This window comes from Chelonia mydas, chromosome 3, assembly GCF_015237465.2.
Source record: "Chelonia mydas isolate rCheMyd1 chromosome 3, rCheMyd1.pri.v2, whole genome shotgun sequence".
Classification (NCBI taxonomy): domain Eukaryota; kingdom Metazoa; phylum Chordata; order Testudines; family Cheloniidae; genus Chelonia; species Chelonia mydas.
In genome coordinates, this window is record NC_057851.1 from 52,563,181 (window position 1) to 52,590,449 (window position 27,269).

At 41.1% G+C, this 27,269-nt stretch overlaps 1 protein-coding gene across 9 annotated transcripts in view; it reads left to right on the forward strand.

The window, feature by feature from the left end:
* ADGRB3 (adhesion G protein-coupled receptor B3) overlaps positions 1 to 27,269 on the forward strand; it is a 616,055-nt gene that overhangs the window by 356,211 nt on the left and 232,575 nt on the right. For all 9 annotated transcript variants that reach the window (XM_043542447.1, XM_043542448.1, XM_043542449.1 and 6 more), the window contains 2 exons: positions 9,053 to 9,199; positions 10,964 to 11,039. In XM_043542447.1, coding sequence (XP_043398382.1) covers positions 9,053 to 9,199; positions 10,964 to 11,039 — 223 coding nt within the window. The remainder of the gene's footprint in view (positions 1 to 9,052; positions 9,200 to 10,963; positions 11,040 to 27,269) is intronic.

Genomic DNA, 27,269 nt, shown 5'->3' on the forward strand with positions numbered 1-27,269 from the left:
GTCTAGACGTGATAAATCGACCCCCCGAGAGCTCTCCCGTTGACTCCTGTACTCCTCTGCCGCAAGAGGCGCAGGCAGAGTCAACGGGGGAGCGGCAGCAGTCCACTCACCGCAGTGAAGATACCGCGGTGAGCAGATCTAAGTATGTCGACTTCAGCTACGTTATTCACATAGCTGAAGGTGTGTAACTTAGATCGATCCCCCCGCAGTGTAGACCAGGCCCATGTCTCCCACCACCTGGCTCCACAGTTGCCAACTTTCACACAGTAAATAAGCACCCAATTTTCACAGTAAGCCAAAAATCAAGCTAATCCCATTTCAAAACAAGGCCAAAACAAGCCAATCCCTAAGAACCCCAACACTCTGTGTGACTAGATCCCTTCGGCGTGCAGTCTGGGACCTTAGTGGGCCCACTGTGCACCCCTGACTCTCTCCCACTCCTGGCCCCTGCTTGGCCCTCATTGCCCCTGCTTGCCGGGAGCCGATCAAAAAAAGATGCAACAAGCTACGACAAACAACAAACTACAAGCCAAACAAGCAACAAGCTATAAACCAACAGCTAGCCAACAAGCAACTCACAAGTCAATTAAGCCAAAAACAAGCCCAATTTCTGTGTGTTTTGTTTGGCATATCTGCCTGGCTCCCTTCCTTTTGTCTATAAAGTTCAAGCTCTTCTTAAATGTCAAGGCATTCTAGGGTCCTACACCAACCTAAATATTAGACATTGCTTCCTCCCTAAGATTTCTCCTCTCTCCTTGAGAGCTGCCTTGGGGCCCCATGCTGAAAGGTGCTCAACCCCATGAACTCCTTATAATTGCAGTGAGAGTTGAGAGCACCCAGCACTCTTGGAAACACACAGCTCATTGTAAGATTGGGCCCCAGGACTTTTTTTTATTCTATTTTTGCCTTTACCATGGCTCCTTGCACATAGAAAATGCTTCCACTTAATGTACGACAGGCCCCCATTCACTCCTTATCTCAGAAGCTTCCTTCAGGAAGCACTTCACCAACCATGAAGATACATCCCTCTGTGATTGCCTGCATGGAGCTTGTTTGTATGTAATGAGTTTATTATACTGTATATTCTTCATGCTCATGCCTTAAACTTGTGAGTTGGAAAAGAGAGGATGTTCTTTGTATGTCACATTGACCAGCAGTAAAGAGCCATATTCACCTTATGGGGAGCACAAATAATAAATGATTAATGATTGTTCCCCCCCAAAATGCTGATATTATTTTTCTAAGTATCTGAAGTGAGTTAAAGGGCTATGCAGCAGCAACAGCGTCTGGAACATAACGTTTAGCTGTGTTGCCATGACCATTTGTACGTCACTAACTCTTCCTCAGAGATTGAGATTTAATAGTTTCCATCTTTTAACATCATCTTCTATTTTTCAGACAGTAAAACTTGTATTGTCTATAACAACCTTAGCCTATAATTAGTTTAATTCTAAGATAAGATACATTTTTAATTTTCCACTTTGTTGTCCTTGAACAAAAGACAGAGATTTGGAGAGAAAGGGAGGATTTACCATTTTGCCCAATTGATTTTATGGCCTAGTACCTTACCAAGGTTATTTTTGATCTCCAGATTTTTCATCAGAACAAATGTGGGGTCTTTAACCACTAAGAGAATGCAGCAACAATGAACTGTCAGTTTGCAAGTCTTCTCAAATGAATGCATTTCTGAGCTGTTCCTAATAAATAGCATAGAATAGAATACCTTGATTCTGTTGGATCACTAAAGCACACACAAAAGGAAAGGGACATGCTTGCCATATAGCCTGTGAAAATGTATTTAGTTTAATTATATGAATAATAGCAAGAATTCCAGAATTTATTAAATTTATCCTTATCACTGCCTTAAGTTGTGTTGCCTTTTAACCTGAGCTAAATGTTATACCTATCATATTATCGCTGTGCCAGTTTATTGCTGACATGTGTTATAGTCATGTTTAGCTGTGGGCAACTATGCGACCTTTTATGTGTGTTAATTATTCTTCACTATAGCGGTTTGTAAGTACAAAGTCAAATTGAGCCCTCTAAGTCTATGGTTCTCATCTCTGTGATATGTATGTTGTTTTACCTAGAGGTAGGCATCAGGCATCTTTCATCCCCATCACAGTGACTCTGTAGAGAGCTCAATACGGAAGTATTCACAGAGCACATGTATGGTGCTTTCTTAAGAAATTTTCTCTGATTGGGATATCGTTAAGCATCATACTGATGTGTTCACCAGAATAAAATTACACTCTCCCATCGCTGTATTGGCTGTTTGATACTAACAGCAATAAGAAGTTTCTTCTTCTTAGTAATGAAGGGTTCAGTATGGCATTTAAGGCACAGCTCTGTTAGCTATCCAGCCCCTGAAGTAGAATTCCTCCCAGAATTCTCCTGCACTCAGAGGGATTCCATCTCACCCACTCTTAGTCCCCCTTGGCCAATGCACAGGGGTGAAGGACTTTGTCTCTGGAAGTTCTCTACACCTACCCATGGCCTATGGGATGTCTTGTTCCAAGGATTGCTCTTTGGGATAACATTTGTGAGGCACTACTGCTCAGGGACACCAGGAGTGGGCAAAGATCTCTTATTGCCCTCCCCTCCTTGCATTCTCATGGAGCTGCAGGGCGTATGTCGTGTCTTCTTGCTTTAGAACCAGACTATGTGTGGATACTCATAAAGAGTAGATTTGTGGGAAAAAAAGGTGATTTTTTTTTTTTACATAAACTCAATGCTGACCATAGATGAACTTTAAATACAACATGGAATACTACACTGTATACTGTATACTGCTGTGAGATTTCATCTTGTGTGCACTGTTCAAGCACTAGGTTCCATCACACCTCAATCCGTCTGATATATATGACTTCATGATATTTGGGGCAATCTCAGGCAGAATTATTTTTGTGATATTCTTTATGATAAATGGTTTGTGACTTTGGTCCTCAATTATTACTGGTACAGAACATGAACTGACAAAAGTCACAGTCTAGATAATGCATGAATTAGCTGAAGATTTCTGAGAGGTGCAACTATGGCACAGTTGACTGGACTAAACCTTGTTACCCTGAATTTTCCACTGCCACACTAGTAGCCTATTATGTGTTTCACTGTTTTGACATTAATCTTGAAGTGGACATTGGCATGGGATAATTCAAACAATTTTCAAAATGATCAGGTAATCTGTTTGAGATGGAATCTGTGAAGAGTATAAGAGGGAACTACACACATGGCAGGTACATGGCTAGTGAGCCTTGTTATAATGTTATTATGTTACATGTGAATAGATGGAGTATGAAAGTGTTTATCTGATGAATCAATTAATTGTGAACCATGAACACACACATGTGCAAAAGTACCCCAAATAGGTGACTCTCTGTAACTATAGGTTACACATCGATCATGTCAAGGGATCAGGCCCTCCCATAAGCAAATCTACATGAATAAAATTTGACAAGCACATGAGGAGGATTTCAAAGGGGATCACCAGGACTACTGGTATGCAGAGATCCATAACATATCCAGAGATCCACAAATGGTCTCACCGAGAAGAGGATTTCACCATTACAGATTATCATATAATGCCTTTAAAATGAAAGGTTTGGATTGGGGAGCTAAGTGGATACAGTAAATCTGCTATGAATATCATCTTTAATATACCCATCTGGCTTTTTGATGATGTGCTAAAGAGGACTTTGCTCCCTGTATATCCAGGGGAGCTGAGTGGAATGAGCTTATGCATTCAGCAAAGGAAGTAAGAGCTTACATGAGAGGTCAGCAGAATAATTCTAAAATTTATAAATATGTTTCCAGCTGAGGCATATTTATTTCTAATACAGACATTTATTTTACATGAAAAAATCTGGAAAGAAATATACACATTTGATCTTCTGAAGTTTAATGCAATAGTGCTTTTATATGTTGTATACTGAACATGTGTTGATGGCAGATCTATTAATTTTTCCTTAGAAAATATGCATGGATACTTAGAGGGAGCAACACCCTTGAACTGAGAAAACAAAAGCAATTGGTATTATCAACTCAGATTTGTTGAATGCAGGAAAAAAACATATATCTAGTATGCAGTAGGTGAGAAAGTCAGGAAGGGGCAGGAAAAGAGGAATGATGGAAGAACTTTACATAACGCTTCCTTCCAGTTTTGCTTATTCTTAAAAGCAAAATGTAGAAAATTTCCTGGAAAGTTTTGGTTCTCAAACTACTATGAAGCAGCTACCCCCAGGCAAAAGCCCCACACAGGTCTAGTTTGAGAACCAGTTTGGTACTCAAACAGCAGATGAGCGAAGCTCGTCCTGAATTTAGCGCTAATTTAGAGTAATATATTTGGAAAGACAACATCTTCTTTTCAATATATTGTACAAGGCAGATGTATACTTTACTTCAGCCTCAGTATATTGTTACCTTTGTTTAGCTATTTTTGACTGTGCTCATCTATTTATAGTAGTATTGTAAAGTGAACCCTCTTCTGTGTGGGTGAAATTCACCCCTGTGTCTTGATAAAGTACAAAGCTGTGCACTACTAAAATCTCTCAAGCTCTGATATGGGAGTTAAATGAAACTTAAGAATTGTACAGACCTTGTGCTGGCCTTCTACACATGAGTAAAATTTAGCTAGGCATTTTCCCTCATTAAATATATTGTGTCAATGCATTGTAGAATGATGAGCCCCTAGTCTCCTCTAATTTATTTCTGTGTAAAACAGTGGAATTGAGAAGAGAATTAGGCCCAATTTTCTCTGCTCTGTTTAAAAAGTAATAACAGCTGCAGAATTCAGAACCAGATTTCAAACATCCCATCCAGAGGAATTTAGATCTGGGACTTTGTTTTCCGCCCCGAGAGAGCTAGGGACCAATTTGGAAATTCTGATCTAGATCCAGGTTTAGATTCTGAATTCTGCTGCTGAAAGTTGAGGTTGTAGTGTGGGTCCATGAGAAGAATTCCTTAGACCAGGGGTTCTGAACCTTTTTCTTTCTGAGGCCTCCCCCCGCCCCCAAACATGCTATAAAAACTCCACGGCCCACCTGTGCCGCAATAACTGGTTTTCTGCATATAAAAGCCAGGGTGGCGTTAGGGGGTAGCAAGCAGGGATCTGGGCTTCAGCCTCATGTAGTGGGACTTCAGCTTTCTGCCCTGGGTTCCAGCAAGTTTAATACTGGCCCTGCTTACAGGCCCCCCTGAAACCTGCTTGAGGCCCTCTAAGGGGCCCCGGACCCCTGGTTGAGAACTACTGCCTTAGACTATCTCTATAGTATGACCGAAGGATTTGAGTCCCCTGCTCGCTTACACATAACTGTGCTAGCTTAATGAGAGCTAGCACAAGTATAATTAGCAATGTCGCCATGATAGCACAGGTGGACCCAGCAGAGGCACGGCTTATCTGTGCCAGTTATATACCCGCCTAAAACTGATGCCTAACATGGGGGTATGTAAGTATTATATTTACAAACCAAAATAACATTAAAGCACTGGGAAACAGACCATTATAAAAGAATGGACCACATCATTAACAGAAACATCTTTGTGTGAGAGGTTTCAGAGTAGCAGCCATGTTAGTCTGTATTCGCAAAAAGAAAAGGAGTACTTGTGGCACCTTAGAGACTAACCAATTTATTTGAGTATAAGCTTTCGTGAGCTACAGCTCACTTCATTGGATGAAGTGAGCTGTAGCTCACGAAAGCTTATGCTCAAATAAATTGGTTAGTCTCTAAGGTGCCACAAGTACTCCTTTTCTTTTTGTGTGAGAGAGCAGTGTATACCATAGATTATGATAACATGCATAAACTATATGTGAGGACTTCTCATATTGTAAGTTAAATTATTGTTACTCAAGCTAGTGCTCCCATATTTTTGTTCTTCTGGGACCCAGATCTTTTTTCTTTTGTTCTGCCTTCTTTTCTTTTTTTTCCTTCTTATTTGTTGTGTAATTTTTTACTAAACTTTTTGTTGAATATTATAACTATTTGGGACAGTACATAATTGTTGTTGTATTTCTTGGGAATTTATGTACATTTTACCACTCTATATAAGTGCAAGAAAAATACTTCAGAGTGTCTCTGAATTTCCTTTGGTGTCATTTTTTTGTTTTGTTTTATAAGCTTAGCATTCAGGTCATGAGGTTTTGTTCTGGTGATTAAAAAAAACATGTTGTTTTTGTTCCTACTGAACAGAGTGCTGAAGTCAGAAAATTTGGATATAAAAGTATGTGGAAATTGCAGCACTAAATAATTCAGGTGCCAGGAGCTGGAGCATCATTCCTAATGCAAGTATAGCATACAGAGAACACAATAAAATAGAGTGAATCAAATGTCATTCTGTTTTATTCTCTGTGTAGGATACTTATGTAAGGAAACGACATTTGAGTTCCTGGCATGTGAATGACCTGGCACCTGAATTATATGCAGGCTTCCCTAAATGCCCCTCTGATTTCAACACTCACATCACAGTAAACAGTTATTTTTTATGCTGCAGATTAAAATTGAGTCTGAGAACACTGAAGCATCATTTCACAATGGAAATGCAGCCGGTCGTGCTCCAGATCTCTGTGATGAGTCACATATTAATATTCAATGTGAATGAAATTTAGATTTGGAATTAAAGTATGATGTACCGCAGTGCTGAAGATTTGTTACTGTACAGAAAGTGGTGCCCCTTTATGTATCCTGCTGGTATCTTAATAAGGACTGAACTAAGGCCGCTGTCCAGATTTGAGTGAACTTTGTTCCCACATCTCCATTATCATAGCTGACATTAATGGACACACATTGTTTGTAGTCTCAGCAAAGTGGCTAAAGAATGACAGGGCTTGGTGTGATCTGACCATCTACACTGATCCCTAGAAGTAATCCTTTCAGACAGGGCTGTGGCCTGTTCATAGTTGAGCTTGCATGGCTGTTGCCTGCTTTCTGGCTAAGCAGAGAATTTTATTCTCCAGAGTATAGATCTGGCAACTTTCACAAAATTAAACTGAGAGCTTTTTGTGTGGTTGGTTTTTATTTTTAGGGAAAGAACAAATGGTCTAAACCACATGTAGGATTATTTTGTATTATGAAAGCCATTAACTGAATGTTTAACTTGTGTATTATTAACCGCTTATCCTTAATGGCTGTTTTGGAGCCTTCATGTCTGAGAAGTGCTTAGGTATCATGATAGTGGGATGAGTTAAAAATATATAGATAGAATCCAAAGAAATATAGTCCTAGACCCTTAACATTTCACCACTTCTAAAATGATTTTCTGTCCTGCAGAATGAATTCCATTGGATAACATTGATTTCCTGTTTTGTTTTGTTTATCTGAAGAATGAGGAACAGTCTTCCTGATGTACAGATGAAATAGTGTAACTTCAGAATGATAGACAGACAGATACTCTGTGACTACAATGAAAATATGTGTTAAGCAGTCTGAACATGTTAATTGTATTATATGTATTTACTTTTGGAAATAGTTTATTCCGGAAACTAAATAAACGTGGTTTTACATTGGTTCTCTGTAAATAAAACTCTCTAATTAGGTTCCAATAACCAGGAAAATTTTCTTTATACAACATTAATGTACTTAATATTGGAATTATAAAAGCATGTGAAAAACATGCAATCCATTTTATGCTCTAGTAATTCTGAAACACCTGAACTCTACATTCTCCCCACGACACACAAGCACACATGCCAACCAAAATTTGACAAGGAAACACATTCCTCTTGGGCTGTGAATTTATATCCCAAATTGTAACCTAGAGATTATTTTAACTGTCGCAATAAACCCCGGTGATAGTTTTATAACAGAGAGCCCAGAAGAGCCTTGAGTACAACCTCACTAATGTGATGCTCTAATACATAATCACTCTAATTTGGAACTAAGAACCAGTTGTCAAATAATACATTTGTGGAGCTAGTAGTAGAAGTGTTAACTTATTTTTTCTTTAAAATGAAATCCACTTATTAGATGCTTAATAGTTTCCTATTTTTATTTTGCGGCTGTGATAGTCTTTCTCTTTAACCCCTCTATAAAACACTTGCAGTGAAATCATTATGCAAATCACAGACTTGACCTCATGTGCAAATTGCACCAACTCTGTTATCCCTGTCATAAATTAATTAGGAAAAGCATTGCACAAGAAATGCTTATCAACATGGTTTACCTTAGGCATGGAGCTACCTCCAAACAGATTGCTTATCATCCCTCTGAATGTGCATAAAGACTTGCATCACTGTCAGCTGAGTACAAGTCGCCTGAATCTCACTAGACACTGACAGTGTTGCCATGGAGTTGCACTCAGATTTCAAGGCAAAGATAAAACCGATTTCTAGATAAAAAATGAGTTAAAAATGGAAAGAAAACTAACATGGGTAAACAAAATTCCAAATTGCCTATTTTAAGGTTTGTGTCTTTCTTTCTGTTCAGCTGAGTGAAGTTATGTATATTTAGTTGTGGATTTTTAGTTTAAAAAACCCATACAATAAATATTTCATGGTGAGGAACTGTTGTTTTAAGGGAAGCTGATCATGTGGTATATTTTGTTATTCTGCTTTGTAGGAAACAACACTGGCTTGTAGTATCTGAATCTCTTTAATGGGTCTGTCTCCAGATATTTTTGTGCCTATGCAGGGGATAGAGGAACTGTTATTGCTTCATTAGCCTGATTCTAGCTGTTATATCTCCCAGAGCAATTTGCAGCATCCTCTTCCTTGTCCTATCACATTTAATAATTTCAGAATTTGCTCTGAAGGCACAGCTCAGATATGTGCTTACATGTGAATTTCAGGGTATGAGCCAGCGCATTCAATAATCCTTGTTAAGAGAGTTAACATAAACCTGGCTGACAAGTGATAGAATCAATGCCATAACATTAATCCACTGTAGAACTATCTAATAAATTGAAAATAAAGTGTGTGGTCCCAGTTAATATCCTTATAAATTTTCATTTTATTTGAAATACATTATTGTACATTTTTGTTACTACTTTACTGTTATGACCTCTTAATAATGCTTTGAAGTGTAAAACACGTTTTATTTGATTTTATGATTTCTCTTAATAGTGGCTAGCATTCAGAAGCTTCCTGCAGCATCTGTTCTAACAGACATCAATTTCCCAATGAAAGGAAGAAAAGGAATGGTTGACTGGGCACGAAACTCAGAAGACAGGGTTGTCATTCCAAAAAATATCTTCACTCCTATGTCATCAGGTAAAGAAGTATTCAAGTGTTATATTTTATTAGAGAATAAGTGTTTATTTAACAGTTAGACTGAGGAAACTGGGAAGCATGGACTCATCAGGCTAGTACTTAAAGTACCAGTGCTTTTGCTAACCATCTCTAAAATGAGTATTGTAATAATAATAAAAATACTTACCCGGCATTAAATATATGTGGTGAATCTTAATTAATGTAGGTAAAGAACTTTCAGGTTCTTGGACAAAAGGTCCTGTAGAAGTGCAAAGTATTTGCTTCATTGTATTGCCAATATTTTCAATATTCAGTATTAATACATATCAGGCAAAATCTTGGGATCCAGCTATTCTGCACAGCGCTTCCCTTGCAAACGTACGGTTATAGTTGACTTAAAGCTATTCTATGCATTGCCCTGGTCCTATAGTCGCTGTGATAGCAGTGCCAATCTTCCTCTACCAGATTAGAACATCCTAAAGGCTGATCTGACTTGTACTGGCTAATCCTCCCCAGAGTAGTTACACATGTTTTAGGTCCAATATATACTAGTGGTGTGGTGCAAATAAGCCACATGGGAGCATCTGCCCCCTTCATATTAAAAATGCCCTCTAAAGATAGTTTCTCTGGATATATCAGAATGAAGATAAATACACTGGAAAGCACTGACAGAGTTTACTACATACTGATGGATCTTATCAAAGAGCAATTTTAAGTGGATGACGGGATGGATTACCTGTTCTGTTCATTTCCTCTGAAGCACCTGACATTGGCCACTTTCAGAAGACAGGATACTGGGCTACATGGACCTTTGGTCTGACCTAGTGTGGCCATTCTTATGTCTGATATGTTCTAATATTATAAACAGAGATCTGCAGAATATATTTCACAACGATGATGATTAGGGCCTTACCAAATTCACGGTCCATTTTCGTAAATTTCACAGTCATAACATTTTTAAAATCTTGAATTTCATGATTTCAGATATTTAAATCTTAAATTTCACGGAGTTGTAACAAAGCACGAATACGTATTGAAAAATGGCAAAATATAAACATGTAAAGCCCTTAAGTCAGCATTTCTCAAACTGGGGCTCCCGACCCAAAACGGGGTTGCAAAGCTACTGGGAGGGGGGTCACAGTATTGCCACCATTACTTCTGTGCTGCCTTCAGAACTGGGTAGCTGGAGAGTGGCGGCTGCTGGACAGGTGCTGAGTTCTGAAGGCAGTACCACCACCAGGAGCAGGGCAGCCTTCAGAGCTGGGTTCCCAGCTAGCAGCTGCTGCTCTCTGGCCACCCAGCTCTGAAGGCTGTGTCCCCACAGCAGCAGCACAGAAGTAATACCATACTATGCCATCCTCACTTCTGTGGTGCTGCGGGTAGCAGCACTGCATTCAGACCTGGGAGCCTGGCCCTGCCCTCCAGCCACCCAGCTCTGAAGGCAGCACAGAAGTAGAAGTGGCAATACTGTGATCCCTCTACAATACGCCTGAGACCCCCTTTTGGGTCGGGACTCCCAGTTTGAGAAACACTGTGTACTTGTATATATTTTTACTTGAAAGTATAAAAGAGTATAGTACACAGTAAAAGTACACAAAAGACCAGATTTCATGGGGGAGAGCAGATTTCATGGTCCGTGACGCATTTTTCATGGTTGTGAATTTAGTAGAGCCCTAACGATGATTTCTTTAAAAATAAAACATATATTGAAATAATAAATACTATCCATAGAGGCATGTGCTGACCAAGGCATTTTTAACTTTTATTTTTTGTTTTTTATTTTAGAACTAGATGAATCCACTGTATTTGTGCTTGGAGCGGTGCTGTACAAAAATTTAGAACTCATTTTGCCCACTTTAAGGTAAGAAATTATTAAGCTATCCAACATAAATTACATTACTTCAGGGACATGTCTGTAGGACATCTCAAGGTGAAATCAGTCAACAAGCATCATATTCGTTTATATATATATATAAATATATATATATAGTATAGTATAAACTTTTTACAACTATTATTTAAAAAATAAAATTGTCTTTCTTTAATGCATCATCGTGTATATTATGTTATTGACCTAATTAATTAATTAATGTTAATCAAATTGCTATATTGTAAATGTTGTTTAATCTGAACTTTAGCTGCGGGGGGGGGAGGGAGGGGGCGGAGGAAGGAAGTTTCCTTTGTAAGTATGTAAGCTGATGGATAATTGTAAAAAATACTCAGGCTTCATATACTTGTACTTAAAACTGATGCTCATCAGTGTAGTGTAAGTGCTCTAGCAAGGATATAGTGATTGTGCCTGGCCTCATTTTCACAAAAGCCACCACCATTAGCTTCCAGATACGTTTTCAATTAAATTGCATTAGCAGAGGACAGTAGGGTTATATGAAGGGCCTTTTTTGGAAAGAAGAAATGCGTACATCTGTACAGCTCCAATACTTCAGTTCTGAGAGCTGCACACGTACCTAAAGAGAAAGGGAGAGCTCATTTTACTCCCAGACAGCCTAAAATACTAGAAACCAATATTCTTCCTTTTCTTCACGCACCATTGAATCAAATACCTCCATGCTTCATGGGTATTAGCCCAACCTGTTTCACAAAGTCTTATGTGAAGTAGCTACTACTGATATCTTTTTTGTTTCACAATCAATCACTGAACATTGTTTCATAATAGTTATTAGTGAAATACAAAACCCAGACACTTTTCTCTCCCTTGCCCAGAGTTGGAGTTAAATCATGACCAAAAAGAGATAGGACAGGAATATACAGATTTTTTTTGCCAATGATAATCTGGGAAAAAAAAGAAGAAAAGAGAGGTTAGTCCTGAAGAAAATAGCCTCCCAATCAAGTTCTAATGTGTTCTGCACCTGCTGTTGCTAGACCCTATTTTTTAAGGTAGAAATATCTACGCAATGCACCATTCTCCTGGCCCCTCCATGCCTTAATTAGCTAAATGTCTGCCTCAAATGACAGGACATTGCCATCTAGAGAAGTACACTTAAGGAACAGTTCACACTTATGGTACTGCATAAAGAATAAATCAGACTGTTCTCAAATTTTGGTGAACATTTTTCTATTTGGCATGCTAACTCCTGAAACCAGGAAAGAAGCCAGGAAGAGTTGTTTATGGCAGCAGTTTCTCTCTATTATTCCACACTCTGAGATATAGAGCCAAATGACTATTATATTCAGCTGTCTCTGGAATACCTTAGGGAAAGTCTGCCAGCCATGGAAGAGCATCAAGGTGGCCATGAATCATTCAAACCTTTATTTTATAAAGAGCTATCAATGGCCATGCCGTCAGCACTCCTAGCTTCGTCATTTTAATTTATAGAAAACAAGTATGGACTACTGAAGTCCATCCATCTGCACATTCAAAGCTATTCAGGGCACTCCTATCTATACTCTGGATGGACAGGAATTAATGACTCACTACTGCCCCCCTTTTGAGGTTGATGGCAAAAATCCTAATCTACTAGACTTCTTCAGAGAGTGATTGGGTCCTAAATGTATAGCGAACAGGGCATTGTGAGTCTTGAAAGGAGTACAGCTATTTTGCATGAGATTTTTGCCATTGACTGCTACTTTCAGCTGGTTCTTGGCTTCCACAGCAAGCTGACCTCTCGTCTGAACAACTGATCAGCCTTCCATAAAAAGTGGTTATGTGAGCTTCCAGGTCCATGTGGCTTGGTGTTCTAAGTGTCTTTATTTATAAATAAAGCCTTTAGAACTGCAGATGATAAGATACAGTTATCTCCCAAGGCTCCTCAGTGTGTTCTGTGTAAATAGAATCAACTTTTGAGCTGCCCGTATTGTGATACAAATTCTGCAGACATGGTATTGTGGGTTATGTTTGTGTGGGTGAATCAGGAATAAAAACTTAGTATGTGTATAAAGACCTTCTGAATCAGGGCATAAGTATCATATGTACATTGTTACACTTCATCAATATTTATCATGAGCAGCGAACAGAGGACAGGCAAACAGAGGGAGTTTGCCTGGGAACCATCCAAGAGGAGCTAAGATGGCTGCTGCATTAGCGGGGCTGTGTTATGAGCTGGTGGGGGGAATATCCGAGTGTCTGTCTCCTGTGGCCATTTGTTTGACTGGAGCTAGTTGCAGGGACTGTTGACCGTTTGTTTGTTTGTTTGTTTGTTTGTTTGTTTGTTTGTTTGTTTGTTTGTTTGTTTGATAAGTGTGAATTGGGAGTGCTTTGTTCCAGGTGAGCCTTGAGTTGTTGATTAGAGGGAAGGCTTTGAGCCGGGCCAACTACTTTGAGCCAGCAGCCTTATAAAAAGGCAGCCAGTTGCGAACTCAGTGAGGGAGTTTGCCTTGTGGGAGTTCCTACCCAGTATTTTTGCCTTTCAGGCTTCTGTGAGAAGTAAATACAACATCTGAGGATGCTTTTAGAAAGAAGACATGATAGTGAGTGATCAACTGTTGTGACCTGCACAGGATGTGCCATGTTTGCCTTTCTCCTAAAGGACAGAAGCAACTTCATCTGTTCAAAGTGCAAATTGGTCTCCATATTGGAAAAGAAGGTTAAAGGACTAGAGATGCAAGTATCAACTTTACGTTGTATCAGAGAAAATGAAGAGCAACAAGGGTGATGTCATGGTGGGCGTGTGCTATAGATCACTGGACCAGGAGGATAAGGTAGATGAGGCTTTCTTTGGACAATTAACTGAAGTTTCCAGAACACAGGCCCTGGTTCTAATGGGAGACTTCAATCACCCTGACATCTGCTGGGAGAGCAATACAGCAGTGCACAGACAATCCAGGAAGTTTTTGGAAAGTGTTGGGGACGGTGCAACTACTGGAGGAACCAATCAGGGGTTGTTCTCCTTTTGATCTGCTGCTTACAAACAGGGAAGAATTGGTAGGGGAAGTAGAAGTGGGTGGCAATCTGGGCAGCAGTGACCATGAGATGGTTGAATTCAGGATCCTGACAAAAAGAAGAAAGAAGAGTAGCAAAATATGGACGCTGGACTTCAGAAAAGCAGACTTTGACTCCCTTAGGGAACTGATGGGCAGGATCCCATGGGAGGCTAATATGAGGGGGAAAGGAATCCAAGAGAGCTGGCTGTATTTTAAAGAAGCCTTACTGAGGGCACAGGAACGAACCATCCCAATGTGCAGAAAGAATAGCAAATATGGCAGGCAACCAGCTTGGCTTAACAGTGAAATCTTTGGTGAGCTTAAACATAAAAAAGAAGCTGACAAGAAGTGGAAACTTGGACAGATGACTAGGGAGGAGTATAAAAATACTGCTCGAGCATGCAGGGGTGTAATCAGGAAGGCCAAAACACAACTGGAGTTGCAGCTAGCAAGGGATGTGAAGGGTAACAAGAAGGGTTTCTACAGGTATGTTAGCAACAAAAAAAGGGTCAGGGAAAGTGTGGGACCCTTAATGAATGGGGGAGGCAACCTAGTGACAGATGATGTGGAAAAAGCTGAAGTACTCACCTCGGTCTTCACAGACAAGTTCAGCTCCCACACTGCTGTCCTGGGCTACACAGTATGGGGAGGCGGTGAGCAGCCCCCGGTGGTGAAAGAACAGGTTAAGTTAACTATTTAGAAAATCTGGACATGCACAAGTCCATGGGTCCAGATCTAATACATCCGAGGGTGCTGATGGAATTGGCTGATGTGATTGCAGAGCCATTGGCCATTATCTTTGAAAACCCATGGCGACTGGGGGAGGTTCCGGATGATAGGAAAAGGCAAATATAGTGCCCATCTTTAAAAAAGGGAAGGAGAACCTGGGGAACTAGAAACCGGTCAGCCTCACTTCAGTTCCTGGGAAAATCATGGAGCTGGTCCTCAAGGAAACCATTTTGAAACACTTGGAGGTGAGGAAGGTGATCAGGAACAGTCAACATGGATTCACCAAGGGCAAGTCATGCCTGACCAACCTGATTGCCTTCTATGATGAGATAACTGGCTCTGTGGATATGGGGAAAGCGGTGGACGTGATATAGCTTGACTTTAGCAAAGCTTTTGATATGGTCTCCCACAGTATTCTTCCCAGCAAGTTAAAAAAGTATGGATTGGATGAATGGACTATAAGGTGGAAATAAAGATGGCTAGATTGTCGGGCTCAACAGGTAGTGATCAACAGCTCGATATCTAGTTGGCAGCCGGTATCAAGCGGAGTACCCCAGGGGTCAGTCATGCTGCCAGTTTTGTTCAACATCTTTATTAATGATCTGGATGATGGGATGGATTGCACCCTCAGCAAGTTTGCAGATGACACTAAGCTGCGGGGAGAGGTAGATACACTGGAGGGTAGGGATAGGGTCCAGAGTGACCTAGACAAATTGGAGGAGTGGGCCAAAAGAAATCTGATGAGGTTCAACAAGGACAAAGGCAGAGTCCTGCACCTAGGATGAAAGAATCCCTTGCACCCTACAGGCTGGGGACCGACTGGCTAAGCAGCAGTTCTGCAGAAAAGGACCTGGGGATTACAGTGGATGAGAAGCTGGATATGAGTCAGCAGTATGCCCTCGTTGCCAAGAAGGCTAACGGTATATTGGACTGCATTAGTAGGAGCATTGCCAGGAGATTGAGGGAAGTGATTATTCCCCTCTATTCGGCACTGCTGAGGCCACATCTGGAGTATTGCATTCAGTTTTGGGCCCCCCACTACAGAAAGGATGTGGGCAAATTGGAGAGAGTCCAGCAGAGGGAAACAAAAATGATCAGGAGGCTGGGGCACATGACTTATGAGGAGAGGCTGAGGGAACTGGGCTTGTTTAGTCTGCAGAAGAGAAGAATGAGGGGGGATTTGGTAGCAGCCTTCAAGTACCTGAAGGGGGGTTCTAAAGAAGATGGAGCTAGGCTGTTCTCAGTGGTGGCAGATGACAGAACACGGAGCAATGATCTCAAGTTGCCGTGGGGGAGGTTTAGGTTGGATATTAAGAAACACTATTTCACTAGGAGGGTGGTGAAGCACTGGAATGGGTTACATAGGGAGGTGGTGGAATCTCCATCCTTAGAGGTTTTTACGGCCCGGCTTGACAAAGCCCTGGCTAGGATGATTTAGTTGGGACTGGTCCTGCTTTGAGCAGAGGATTGGACTAGATGACCTCATGAGGTCTTCCATCCCTAATCTTCTTCTGATCTTCCACATACTGAAATTAGATTGCTGATACATATACTATTTACATCCATCAGCTAATCAGGTAATGGAGTGTGTTGGATTTCATTGCCTGCAGCAACTACATTCATAATTTGATCTCAAGACCTCAAGATATGACAACAAAGGCACTAGAGCGCTAAATCATCCTAATGGAATGTTCATTCAGATACAACTCTGAATCTGAAAAACTCCAACACTCATTTATGCTAAATAACTGTATCCACTAGACTCTTTCCTAGAAAATTGAACTGAAACATACATTAAATTAGAATTAAAAACTAGAATGATTTGTATTGATTTGAGTGGTGCTACACCAATTTATTAGGACCTGGTTATTACCTCCAGGGAGAGGTGGAGGTTTCCGTTCCCCCGCTCATGTATACATCCTCCAGACAAGCTGTACTCTTTGAATTTCATCTACACTTAGTAAAGCAGAAATTACAGTCTTCTGAGTATTGGAGGTTAGGGTGGGTTTTTTTATTTGAAAGCTTTTCATTTAACAAAAAAATAATCTAGTTACATGATTTCATTCTAGTTGTTCTAATTGACTACACTGGCACTATTTCTGGAGTAAGATGAATAACTTGTATAAATTTGGTGACTAGACACAATGTACAAAATAAAATTAGAAATGGCATTTGATAAACATCCTACAATATGTTGCACTAAATTCATGACAATGCTGCTGCCAGAAATATATTAACAACTAAACAGTGGGAATAAAGTAAAACAAAGTAATGATCCACTAGCTAAGCCAAATCAAGATTCCTTGTGTTGTGCGCTGACTGCCATGGAATTTGAGCCCTGGCAGCATGAAAAACTAAGTGACTTTGACTGGTGGAAGCTATGAACTTAAAGCTTTGCTACTGGCCCTAGACAGTTCAGTCCCAGCTATGGCAGGGGATGGGATGAGAGGAAAATAAATACTTAATTATATGAAATCTATTTTACTGCACTTGTAAAAGTGACACTCCTTAAAACGTGCTCTAAAATGTCTGCAAATCTCTGGATTACCACAAGTAAATTACTTAGTGCTTTTAAAAAAAGAAATAGAATGTTTATCATTATATTGCGGGGTGTGGGGGGGAGGGACAAATTTCCAAGCCTTATGCAGTGACAGATAGATGCAACATTTGTTAGTCTTTATTAACAGGTTTAGTGTTAACAGCTTTCACACAACAATTTACAATATAACTTTTTTTTGTCACATGCAATGCAGCTGGATGTGAGAAGGAGGCTGGATAGTTCGGTAGATTGGTAATGGGGAACAGAACTTTCACCTATAGATTCCTGGGGTGAGAACCACAAAGGGGACTTTGACTCAGTATTGCAACACCTCATTTTTAGGCATTCTGCCACCTAGTGGAATCCTCAGCCTTGAGTTAGGCATCCATGTGTCTGGTACAAGGCATGGGGAGAGTTAGGTGCCTAAAAATGGGAATTACAAAGCCAGCCCGCTGAATGGAGAGCCACCTAAACTAGCCTATAGGAGATGCAGAGCACACTAAGCCCTACCCCTCAAAGGGGAGTTAGGTGCCTAACAGGATTCACAGCCATCAACCTTCTCCAAGAGTCAGATGCCTAAATGAGGTCAGTCGTTTCTTGTAAGAACAACAAAAAAGATCTGAGGAGGAGGTGCTCCCCTTATAGCCAGTGGATAAAGCACTCACCCAGGATGTTAGAGACCCAGGTTCCAATTCCTACTCTGCCTGATGTGTTGTAGGAACTTGAATCAAGGTGTCCCATGTGAATGCCCCAATCACTGAGCTATAGAGCTCTTCCTCTTTGTACAAATAATTAAATATTCATTGGGCCAGAGAGAGTTAGAATGACTGTACAGTCCCATGATTAGGGCACTCACCTAGGACTGGGGATTTGAATCAAGGTCTCCCACATCCTGCATGAGTGCTCTAAGTGGTTGGCTCTTGGGCATAAGGGGGGCACTACGACCACCACCTCAGTCATAGAATATCCTTCTGCTGTATTTTGCCAGAGTAACTGTGCTCAGAGTATGCTTACTAGATTGGACCCCACAGATGAGACAGGCAGGGGATACCTAGATTGAGAATGAAATCAGGGTTTGGGCGTGAGCTCAATGCCAGTGTCCAGATTGAGACAGTTTTGCACATGCCCACTAGCAGGGATTTAGGTGCCTTCAGGGTTAGGCAGCTGAGTGGGGGTTCTGAGGATCCACATTTTGGATTTAGGCACCTGAAGGAGAAGGTAGGTTCCCATATCCCTCTGTGAAACTGACACCTGATGTGAATAAGGCCTAGACTTGTAGTGACTGAATTCTATCAACGTGTGCCAATAGTATACATGAAATTAATTGTAGTTGTTCTAGTTCCCAGTAGAAAACTGTTTCCCACGACTATATTTGGTCATAAATTAAGGATTTCATTATCCAAGGCTGTCAGTATACAGTATGTCACAAGCTACTATATTAGGAAATTAAGGCATACAATGAGTGTTAAGGCCTGATTTTACTCTGATTTACTCTGAGGATAACTTCATTAACAATAAATCCTGTAAACTCGCTGCTGAGTGAAGAGAATTGGGCCTATTAATTGTTCTTTAAAATACCTTTTTGAACCAGACAAATAAGTATGTTATTGCATTTGTTATTCTATCCACTTTACGATGACGATAGTACATTTTTTCCAAAATAAACAGGCACAATGGATACTTTTCACCAAATGAGAGTTATTCCCTTCCCATGCACAAGTGGAAAGACAAAAAGATCTCATTTTCATTTAGTAAACAAATATTTTGCAATATTGTAGGCAATACTTTTGTACTGTAATGTGCAAGACTTTGTTTTCCTAATAATTTATTGAAATTTCTAGGGCCTCACTGAATACTGTATACACTGAATAATGTTTCCACAGCTGTGGTATAGGCCCTGGGGTCTCTCAACATGCATATTGTTGTTACGTTCTCAGAAAATTGATTTTCAGCACAATAATTTTCAAAACAACATTATGTATAATTCCCCTCTTGGGTACTATGAAGGAACACATGGCATAATGCTATACATGAAAATAGTTTTTAAAGTTTTGCCCGCATAAAATAATAACAGATCCAATGGAGATGATTTTGCAGTTAGCAAAGCCTTTTTTCTCCACTCAGTTTACATGCACATCCTCATATTGTTGTTACCAGATTGAAATGTGCTCTCCCACATATCACCCATTCTTCTCAGCTCTCCTCCTCAGGAGCTGACAACTCTGGCCCCAATCCAGAAAAGGCTGATCAACTTCAACAGGTCTGCTCACGTTCTTTGTTGAGCTGGGGACAGAACACTCACTATGTTGCAAGACGGAGCCCTATGACTTTTCTAATTATTTTTTCCTGTAACATATATGACATTTACACAATACCTGATGGTTTGATATGATACAATGACTTTATTTGCATTTACCTGAGATCGCCACATATCTTACTCAAAGCTCCATCTCTCCTGATTAATGTGGCTAATCTAAACTCATTCTAACCCCCATCTGCTGCATTTGACCTCACATCACCATGAAATCTCTATATCTACTTTAATGGAAGAGATAGGTATATTTGGATATAATTTTTTTATTTATTTATCAAATCCAATTTACCTATAAAATAAAAAGAAAAGGTGTACTTGTGGCACCTTAGAGACTAACAAATTTATTTGAGCATAAGCTTTCGTGAGCGACAGCTCACTTCATTGGATGCATTCAGTGGAAAATACAGTGGGGAGATTTATATACACAGAGGACATGAAACAGTGGGTGTTACCATACACACTGTAACGAGAGTGATCACTTAAGGTGAGCTATTATCAGCAGGAGAGTGGGGGGGGGGAAACCTTTTGTAGTGATAATCAAGGTGGGCCCATTTCCAGCAGTTGACAAGAACATCTGAGGAACAGTGGGCGGTGGGGGGGCAATAAACAAGGGGAAGTAGTTTTACTTTGTGTAATGACCCATCCACTTCCAGTCTCTATTCAAGCCTAAGTTAATTGTATCCAGTTTGCAAATTAATTCCAATTCAGCAGTCTCTTGTTGGAGTCTGTTTCTGAAGTTTTTTTGTTGAAGAATTGCAACTTTTAGATCTGTAATCGAGTGACCAAAGAGATTGAAGTGGTCTCCAACTGGTTTTTGAATGTTATAATTCTTGACGTCTGATTTGTGTCCATTTATTCTTTTATGGAGAGACTGTCCAGTTTGACCAATGTACATGGCAGAGGGGCATTGCTGGCACATGATGGCATATATCACATTGGTAGATGTGCAGGTGAACGAGCCTCTGATAGTGTGGCTGATGTGATTAGGCCCTATGATGGTGTCCCCTGAATAGATATGTGGACACAGTTGGCAACGGGCTTTATTGCAAGGATAAGTTCCTGAGTTAGTGGTTCTGTTGTGTGGTGTGTGGTTGCTGGTGAGTATTTGCTTCAGGTTGGGGGGCTGTCTGTAAGCAAGGACTGGCCTGTCTCCCAAGATCTGTGAGAGTGATGGGGCATTCTTCAGGATAGGTTGTAGATCCTTGATGATACGCTGGAGAGGTTTTAGTTGGGGGTAAAGGTGATGGCTAGTGGCGTTCTGTTATTTTGTTTGTTGGGCCTGTCCTGTAGTAGGTGACTTCTGGGTACTCTTCTGGCTCTGTCAATCTGTTTCTTCACTTCAGCAGGTGGGTATTGTAGTTGTAAGAATGCTTGATAGAGATCTTGTAGGTGTTTGTCTCTGTCTGAGGGGTTGGAGCAAATGCGGTTGTATCGTAGAGCTTGGCTGTAGACAATGGATTGTGTGGTATCGTCTGGATGAAAGCTGGAGGCTTGTAGGTAGGAATAGCGGTCAGTAGGTTTCCGGTATAGGGTGGTGTTTATGTGACCATCGCTTATTAGCACTGTAGCGTCCAGGAAGTGGATCTCTTGTGTGGACTGGTCCAGGCTGAGGTTGATGGTGGGATGGAAATTGTTGAAATCATGGTGGAATTCCTCAAGGGCTTCTTTTCCATGGGTCCAGATGATGGAGATGTCATCAATGTAGCACAAGTAGAGTAGGGGCATTAGAGGACGAGAGCTAAGGAAGCATTGTTCTAAGTCAGCCATAAAAATGTTGGCATACTGTGGGGCCATGCAGGTACCCATAGAAGTGCCGCCGATTTGATGGTCTACGTTATCCTCAAATGTGAAATAGTTATGGGTGAGGACAAAGTCACAAAGTTCAGCCACCAGGTTTGCCGTGACATTATCGGTGATAGTGTTCCTGATGGCTTGTAGTCCATCTTTGTGTGGAATGTTGGTGTAGAGGGCTTCTACATCCATAGTGGCTAGGATGGTGTTTTCAGGAAGATCACTGATGGATTGTAGTTTCCTCAGGAAGTCAGTGGTGTCTCGAAGATAGCTGGGAGTGCTGGTAGCGTAGGGCCTGAGGAGGGAATCTACATAGCCAGACAATCCTGAGATGCCAATGCCTGAGATGATGGGGTGTCCAGGATTTCCAGGTTTATGGATCTTGGGTAGCAGATAGAATACCCCAGGTCGGGGTTCCAGGGATGTGTCTGTGCGAATTTGTTCTTGTGCTTTTTCAGAGATCTTCTTGAGCAAATGGTGTAGTTTCTTTTGGTAACCCTCAGTGGGATCAGAGGGTAATGGCTTGTAGAAAGTGGTGCTGGAGAGCTGCCTAGCAGCGTCTTGTTCATATTCCGACCTATTCATGATGATAACAGCACCTCCTTTGTCAGCCTTTTTGATTATGATGTCAGAGTTGTTTCTGAGGCTGTGAATGTACAAGCCATCAGGAACACTATCACCGATAATGTCACGGCAAACCTGGTGGCTGAACTTTGTGACTTTGTCCTCACCCATAACTATTTCACATTTGGGGACAACGTATACCATCAAATCGGCGGCACTTCTATGGGTACCCGCATGGCCCCACAGTATGCCAACATTTTTATGGCTGACTTAGAACAATGCTTCCTTAGCTCTCGTCCCCTAATGCCCCTACTCTACTTGTGCTACATTGATGACATCTCCATCATCTGGACCCATGGAAAAGAAGCCCTTGAGGAATTCCACCATGATTTCAACAATTTCCATCCCACCATCAACCTCAGCCTGGACCAGTCCACACAAGAGATCCACTTCCTGGACGCTACAGTGCTAATAAGCGATGGTCACATAAACACCACCCTATACCGGAAACCTACTGACCGCTATTCCTACCTACAAGCCTCCAGCTTTCATCCAGACGATACCACACAATCCATTGTCTACAGCCAAGCTCTACGATACAACCGCATTTGCTCCAACCCCTCAGACAGAGACAAACACCTACAAGATCTCTATCAAGCATTCTTACAACTACAATACCCACCTGCTGAAGTGAAGAAACAGATTGACAGAGCCAGAAGAGTACCCAGAAGTCACCTACTACAGGACAGGCCCAACAAACAAAATAACAGAACGCCACTAGCCATCAACTTTACCCCCAACTAAAACCTCTCCAGCGCATCATCAAGGATCTACAACCTATCCTGAAGAATGCCCCATCACTCTCACAGATCTTGGGAGACAGGCCAGTCCTTGCTTACAGACAGCCCCCCAACCTGAAGCAAATACTCACCAGCAACCACACACCACACAACAGAACCACTAACTCAGGAACCTATCCTTGCAACAAAGCCCGTTGCCAACTGTGTCCACATATCTATTCAGGGGACACCATCATAGGGCCTAATCACATCAGCCACGCTATCAGAGGCTCGTTCACCTGCACATCTACCAATGTGATATGTGCCAGCAATGCCCCTCTGCCATGTACATTGGTCAAACTGGACAGTCTCTCCATAAAAGAATAAATGGACACAAATCAGACGTCAAGAATTATAACATTCAAAAACCAGTTGGAGACCACTTCAATCTCTTTGGTCACTCGATTACAGACCTAAAAGTTGCAATTCTTCAACAAAAAAACTTCAAAAACAGACTCCAACGAGAGACTCCTGAATTGGAATTAATTTGCAAACTGGATACAATTAACTTAGGCTTCAATAGAGACTGGGAGTGGATGGGTCATTACACAAAGTAAAACTATTTCCCCTTATTTATTGCCCCCCCACCCGCCACTGTTCCTCAGATGTTCTTGTCAATTGCTGGAAATGGCCCACCTTGATTATCACTACAAAAGGTCCCCCCCCAGCCCTGCTCTCCTGCTGGTAAGAGCTCACCTTAAGTGATCACTCTCCTTACAGTGTGTATGGTAACACCCATTGTTTCATGTTCTCTATGTATATAAATCTCCCCACTGTATTTTCCACTGAATGCATCCGATGAAGTGAGTTGTAGCTCACGAAAGCTTATGCTCAAATAAATTTGTTAATCTCTAAGATGCCACAGGTACTCCTTTTCTTTTTGCGAATACAGACTAACATGGCTGCTACTCTGAAACCTATAAAATAAAGGATTTGATAACATAACTGTTATTTTAGAACTACTATTTCTAAATACATAACTATTCTCAGATCTGAAACTAATTGTATAGAGCAAAATACTGAAGCCCTTACTTAGTCCTCACTCAGCCAAAACACTCATTGGCCTGAATTTTGAAGCCTTTACTCAGCCAGAGTTCTCATTGGAATTAATAAAAATTTGTCTGAGTAAATAATTTCAGAATTTGACCCCTGTCATGTGGACCTTTGTCACTTGTGAATGTATTTCCCTACAACAAGACAGCTTTGGAATTTCTTGAAAATAGCAATACATAGCATGCTTTGTACTTATCAATGCATCATTAACTGTCTTTGCATTCGGTGTGGACTTGATTCCTGTTTAACATACCTTTCATGGCAGAAGTGTCTGAGGCACTTCACAAAATCATAAACAATAAGTACGGGTTCATTAAACAAAAACTTTTAGAGAACAACTCTAATGTTAGTCTCTATTTAGAAACAGAGACTCAGCAGGGATAGGTTTCATACTTTAAGTACATTGATGTAAAATCTAAATCCCTCAGGTTAAGAGCCCCAAATTGGGTACAGACAAAAAATGTTGGTCAATCACAAAGTCTGACATGATTCACAGTGTCAATCATTCACTTATGTAAACTGAACAAAAGACTTATCTTAAAGACTAATAAGCCAACTTTGTATCCTGTGTGATCTGTAAGAGAAAGTCAACGTGTATTGTAATTTTGTTTGGTTTTGCTTCCTTTCAAATTATGCCATACTGTTAAAGTATTTATGGGTCAATTTTCTGTGCAATGCATGGGGAACTAGGCATAGTATTAACGTTAATGTTAATAGTTGTTTCACAGCTGTAGCTCTGCATATTACATTGAAAATTTGTTTATTACTGTTACGTGTTAGTCTGCTGCAGTAGTATGTTACTCTCAAAAGGAATACGGAAGAGCTTTAGTTCAGAGCGTTACCAGAATTGAAAATAGGAGGTTAACTAAAAAACAAAGTGTTTCATTCTTTTATATGAGCACTATAACCTATTTAAGTATTTGAATTCTTGTTGTATGACATGGCCAAGTAAACTAGACTGTAGAATTCATACCCTGCTTCAGAAAGAATGGTTTGATTCCTTGTGCTGTCAGTTGAGCTATGTTTCTAATATTGTGGCAATGGCATTTCATATCTCAGTGCTCCAGCAAAATGGAATCCTCTCTCAAGCACTGTTCCCTTAGGGAAAATAAAAAACATTGAAGATTTGTGATGTCATGTTATTGTAACAAAATCTAGATGGACTAGACTTTTCTGTAATAAATGGTAAAGTCTGCCCTATTAATATGTGCTCCTGTGAACAGCTGTGATTATTTTTATAGTGAGTGGGGATGGGAAAAAAGATCATTGAAGGCATGCAAGCAAGGATGTGATAGTCACAAGCAATATTTCTGTCTGGTAGCTGAAGGCTCGCTCTGAGCCTGAGGGATCATAAGTAGCTTGGATTATATACATCATGTAAACATCTGTTTATCCTAGCATGCAGAGGTAGATTAGATGTTTGTGGGGCTGTGGGCCAGAGCCGGGGGGCCCCTCCCCACCCATTTCACCTGAAGTCCCCACTGACCCCTCCCCCAGTGCTTCTGCCAGGGAAATGGGTTGGGGCGCAGGGGCTCGCCCCGCCCTGCTCCCCTCACCCCCAGCACTCCTGACGGGCAGCAGGCTCGGGGCACTGGGGCACCCATTTTTCTGGGTGTCCGCAATTGGCCGGAGCCCCTGGGGACAGTCCCCATTGGCCCAGTGGCTAATCTGCCACTGCTAGCACAGACATCACCTGGTAAGTACTGGGTTCCGTCACAGAGAGGTGACAATAAAATACACCTATAGATACTCTACATAAAGGTAGATGAGGATATGGTAGGAGCTACAGAAAGCTAACAGCTAAATATTTTCTAAAGTAAACACACGTTAACAAAGATCTATTTTAAAAGGAGATCTGTAAGGGCCTGATCCAAAGTCAATGAAAAGACTCCCATTAACTTCAGCAGGCTTTGGATCCAGCCCTGAAAGCACCAATATGGATGTTTAAATGTGTTTGGATAATGCAGTTGCTTATACGTATCTTCAAATGATTTTCAATCATTAGAGTCAGCCTTTCTCTGCTTAGATATAGAACAATCAGCCCAGCAGACTCTCCCAAAGCACTCATCTATCTTCACGTTGTCTGGCTACGCCAGAAGAAGGACAGGAGGCCCTGGAGGTGGTTTAATTAGGCCTCAACTTTATTCTTAACTCTCTGGGAGTATCCAGTAGGTAAAAGTGTACAGTGCAGGAAATGCCATAATCATTTTCTTATAATACCAGGGGGCTTCCGTCAGCCCTCCCCCTTACCAATCTTGGACATCAGCCAAACCACTGCTGGGACCTCACCATCCCCCCCTTGACTGAGGGCTGGAGGGGGGGAGGGCCTCCTGCCATTACCAGTCATAGGAGCCTCAAACCCCCTCCCCTTACCCCCCAATTTTCCCTCTCTCAATGAATACCTCCTTTAAATCCTTTGCCAATCCATTTTATCTGACCACTGTATCTTTTCGCAATGGAGTACCTGCACTGGACATCCACCCCATGTTTACATAATGAGTTGCAACATCATAGCCTAATGCCCATTCCATGATTGCCCCAACTGAGCCTTCCCAAAACCACAGTGGGGAAGGCAAAAAAACCCTTCACTTTGCCTTTGCCAATCTGGCGGTGAGGGGAGAATTCCTTCCCAGCCCCGCAAGAAAGGAGCTACAAGTGCAAATGCTCACAGCAGATCCTGACAATCTGCTATTTCACCACTTCCATGGGAGAGAGTGGGGGTGCTCCTCCACCTGGTCCAGGAAAAAAAAAAAGAGGACTTTGTCTGCCTGGCATGGACCTATATAGTACTCTCTCTCTTCTGGTCACTCGGAGGAGGGATGGATGCTGACCTGCTCTGCAGCTGCTATAAAAGTCACTCTAACCCCTTAAAGTGGGACCCATTTTCCTGTGTGGTGTGCTCATTGTTAAAGTTAGCAGTTGGGGGGAAAAGGCAAAGGCAGCACTCTGAAAGAAAGATGTTCTGTCTCCTGTAAAAGAGGACCAGCAGATCCGTGTTGAGACAAATGAATGATATGCATTTAAAGATTATCTGAAGGTTTGTTTGTCAGTCTGTCTTTCTCCTGCTGGTAATAGCTCACCTTAAGTGATCACTCTTGTTACAGTGTGTATGGTAACACCCATTGTTTCATGTTCTCTGTGTATATAAATCTCCCCACTGTATTTTCCACTGAATGCATCCGATGAAGTGAGCTGTAGCTCACGAAAGCTTATGTTCAAATAAATTTGTTAGTCTCTAAGGTGCCACAAGTCCTCCTTTTCTTCTTTCTAATCAGTGAATCAGACTTAAGGAATGATGCTTCTGTTGGCGTTGTTGCTCTCTAATCTTTACAGTGTCTGGGAACAGCTGGTAACACAAGTGATTATACTTACCGATCAAAAACA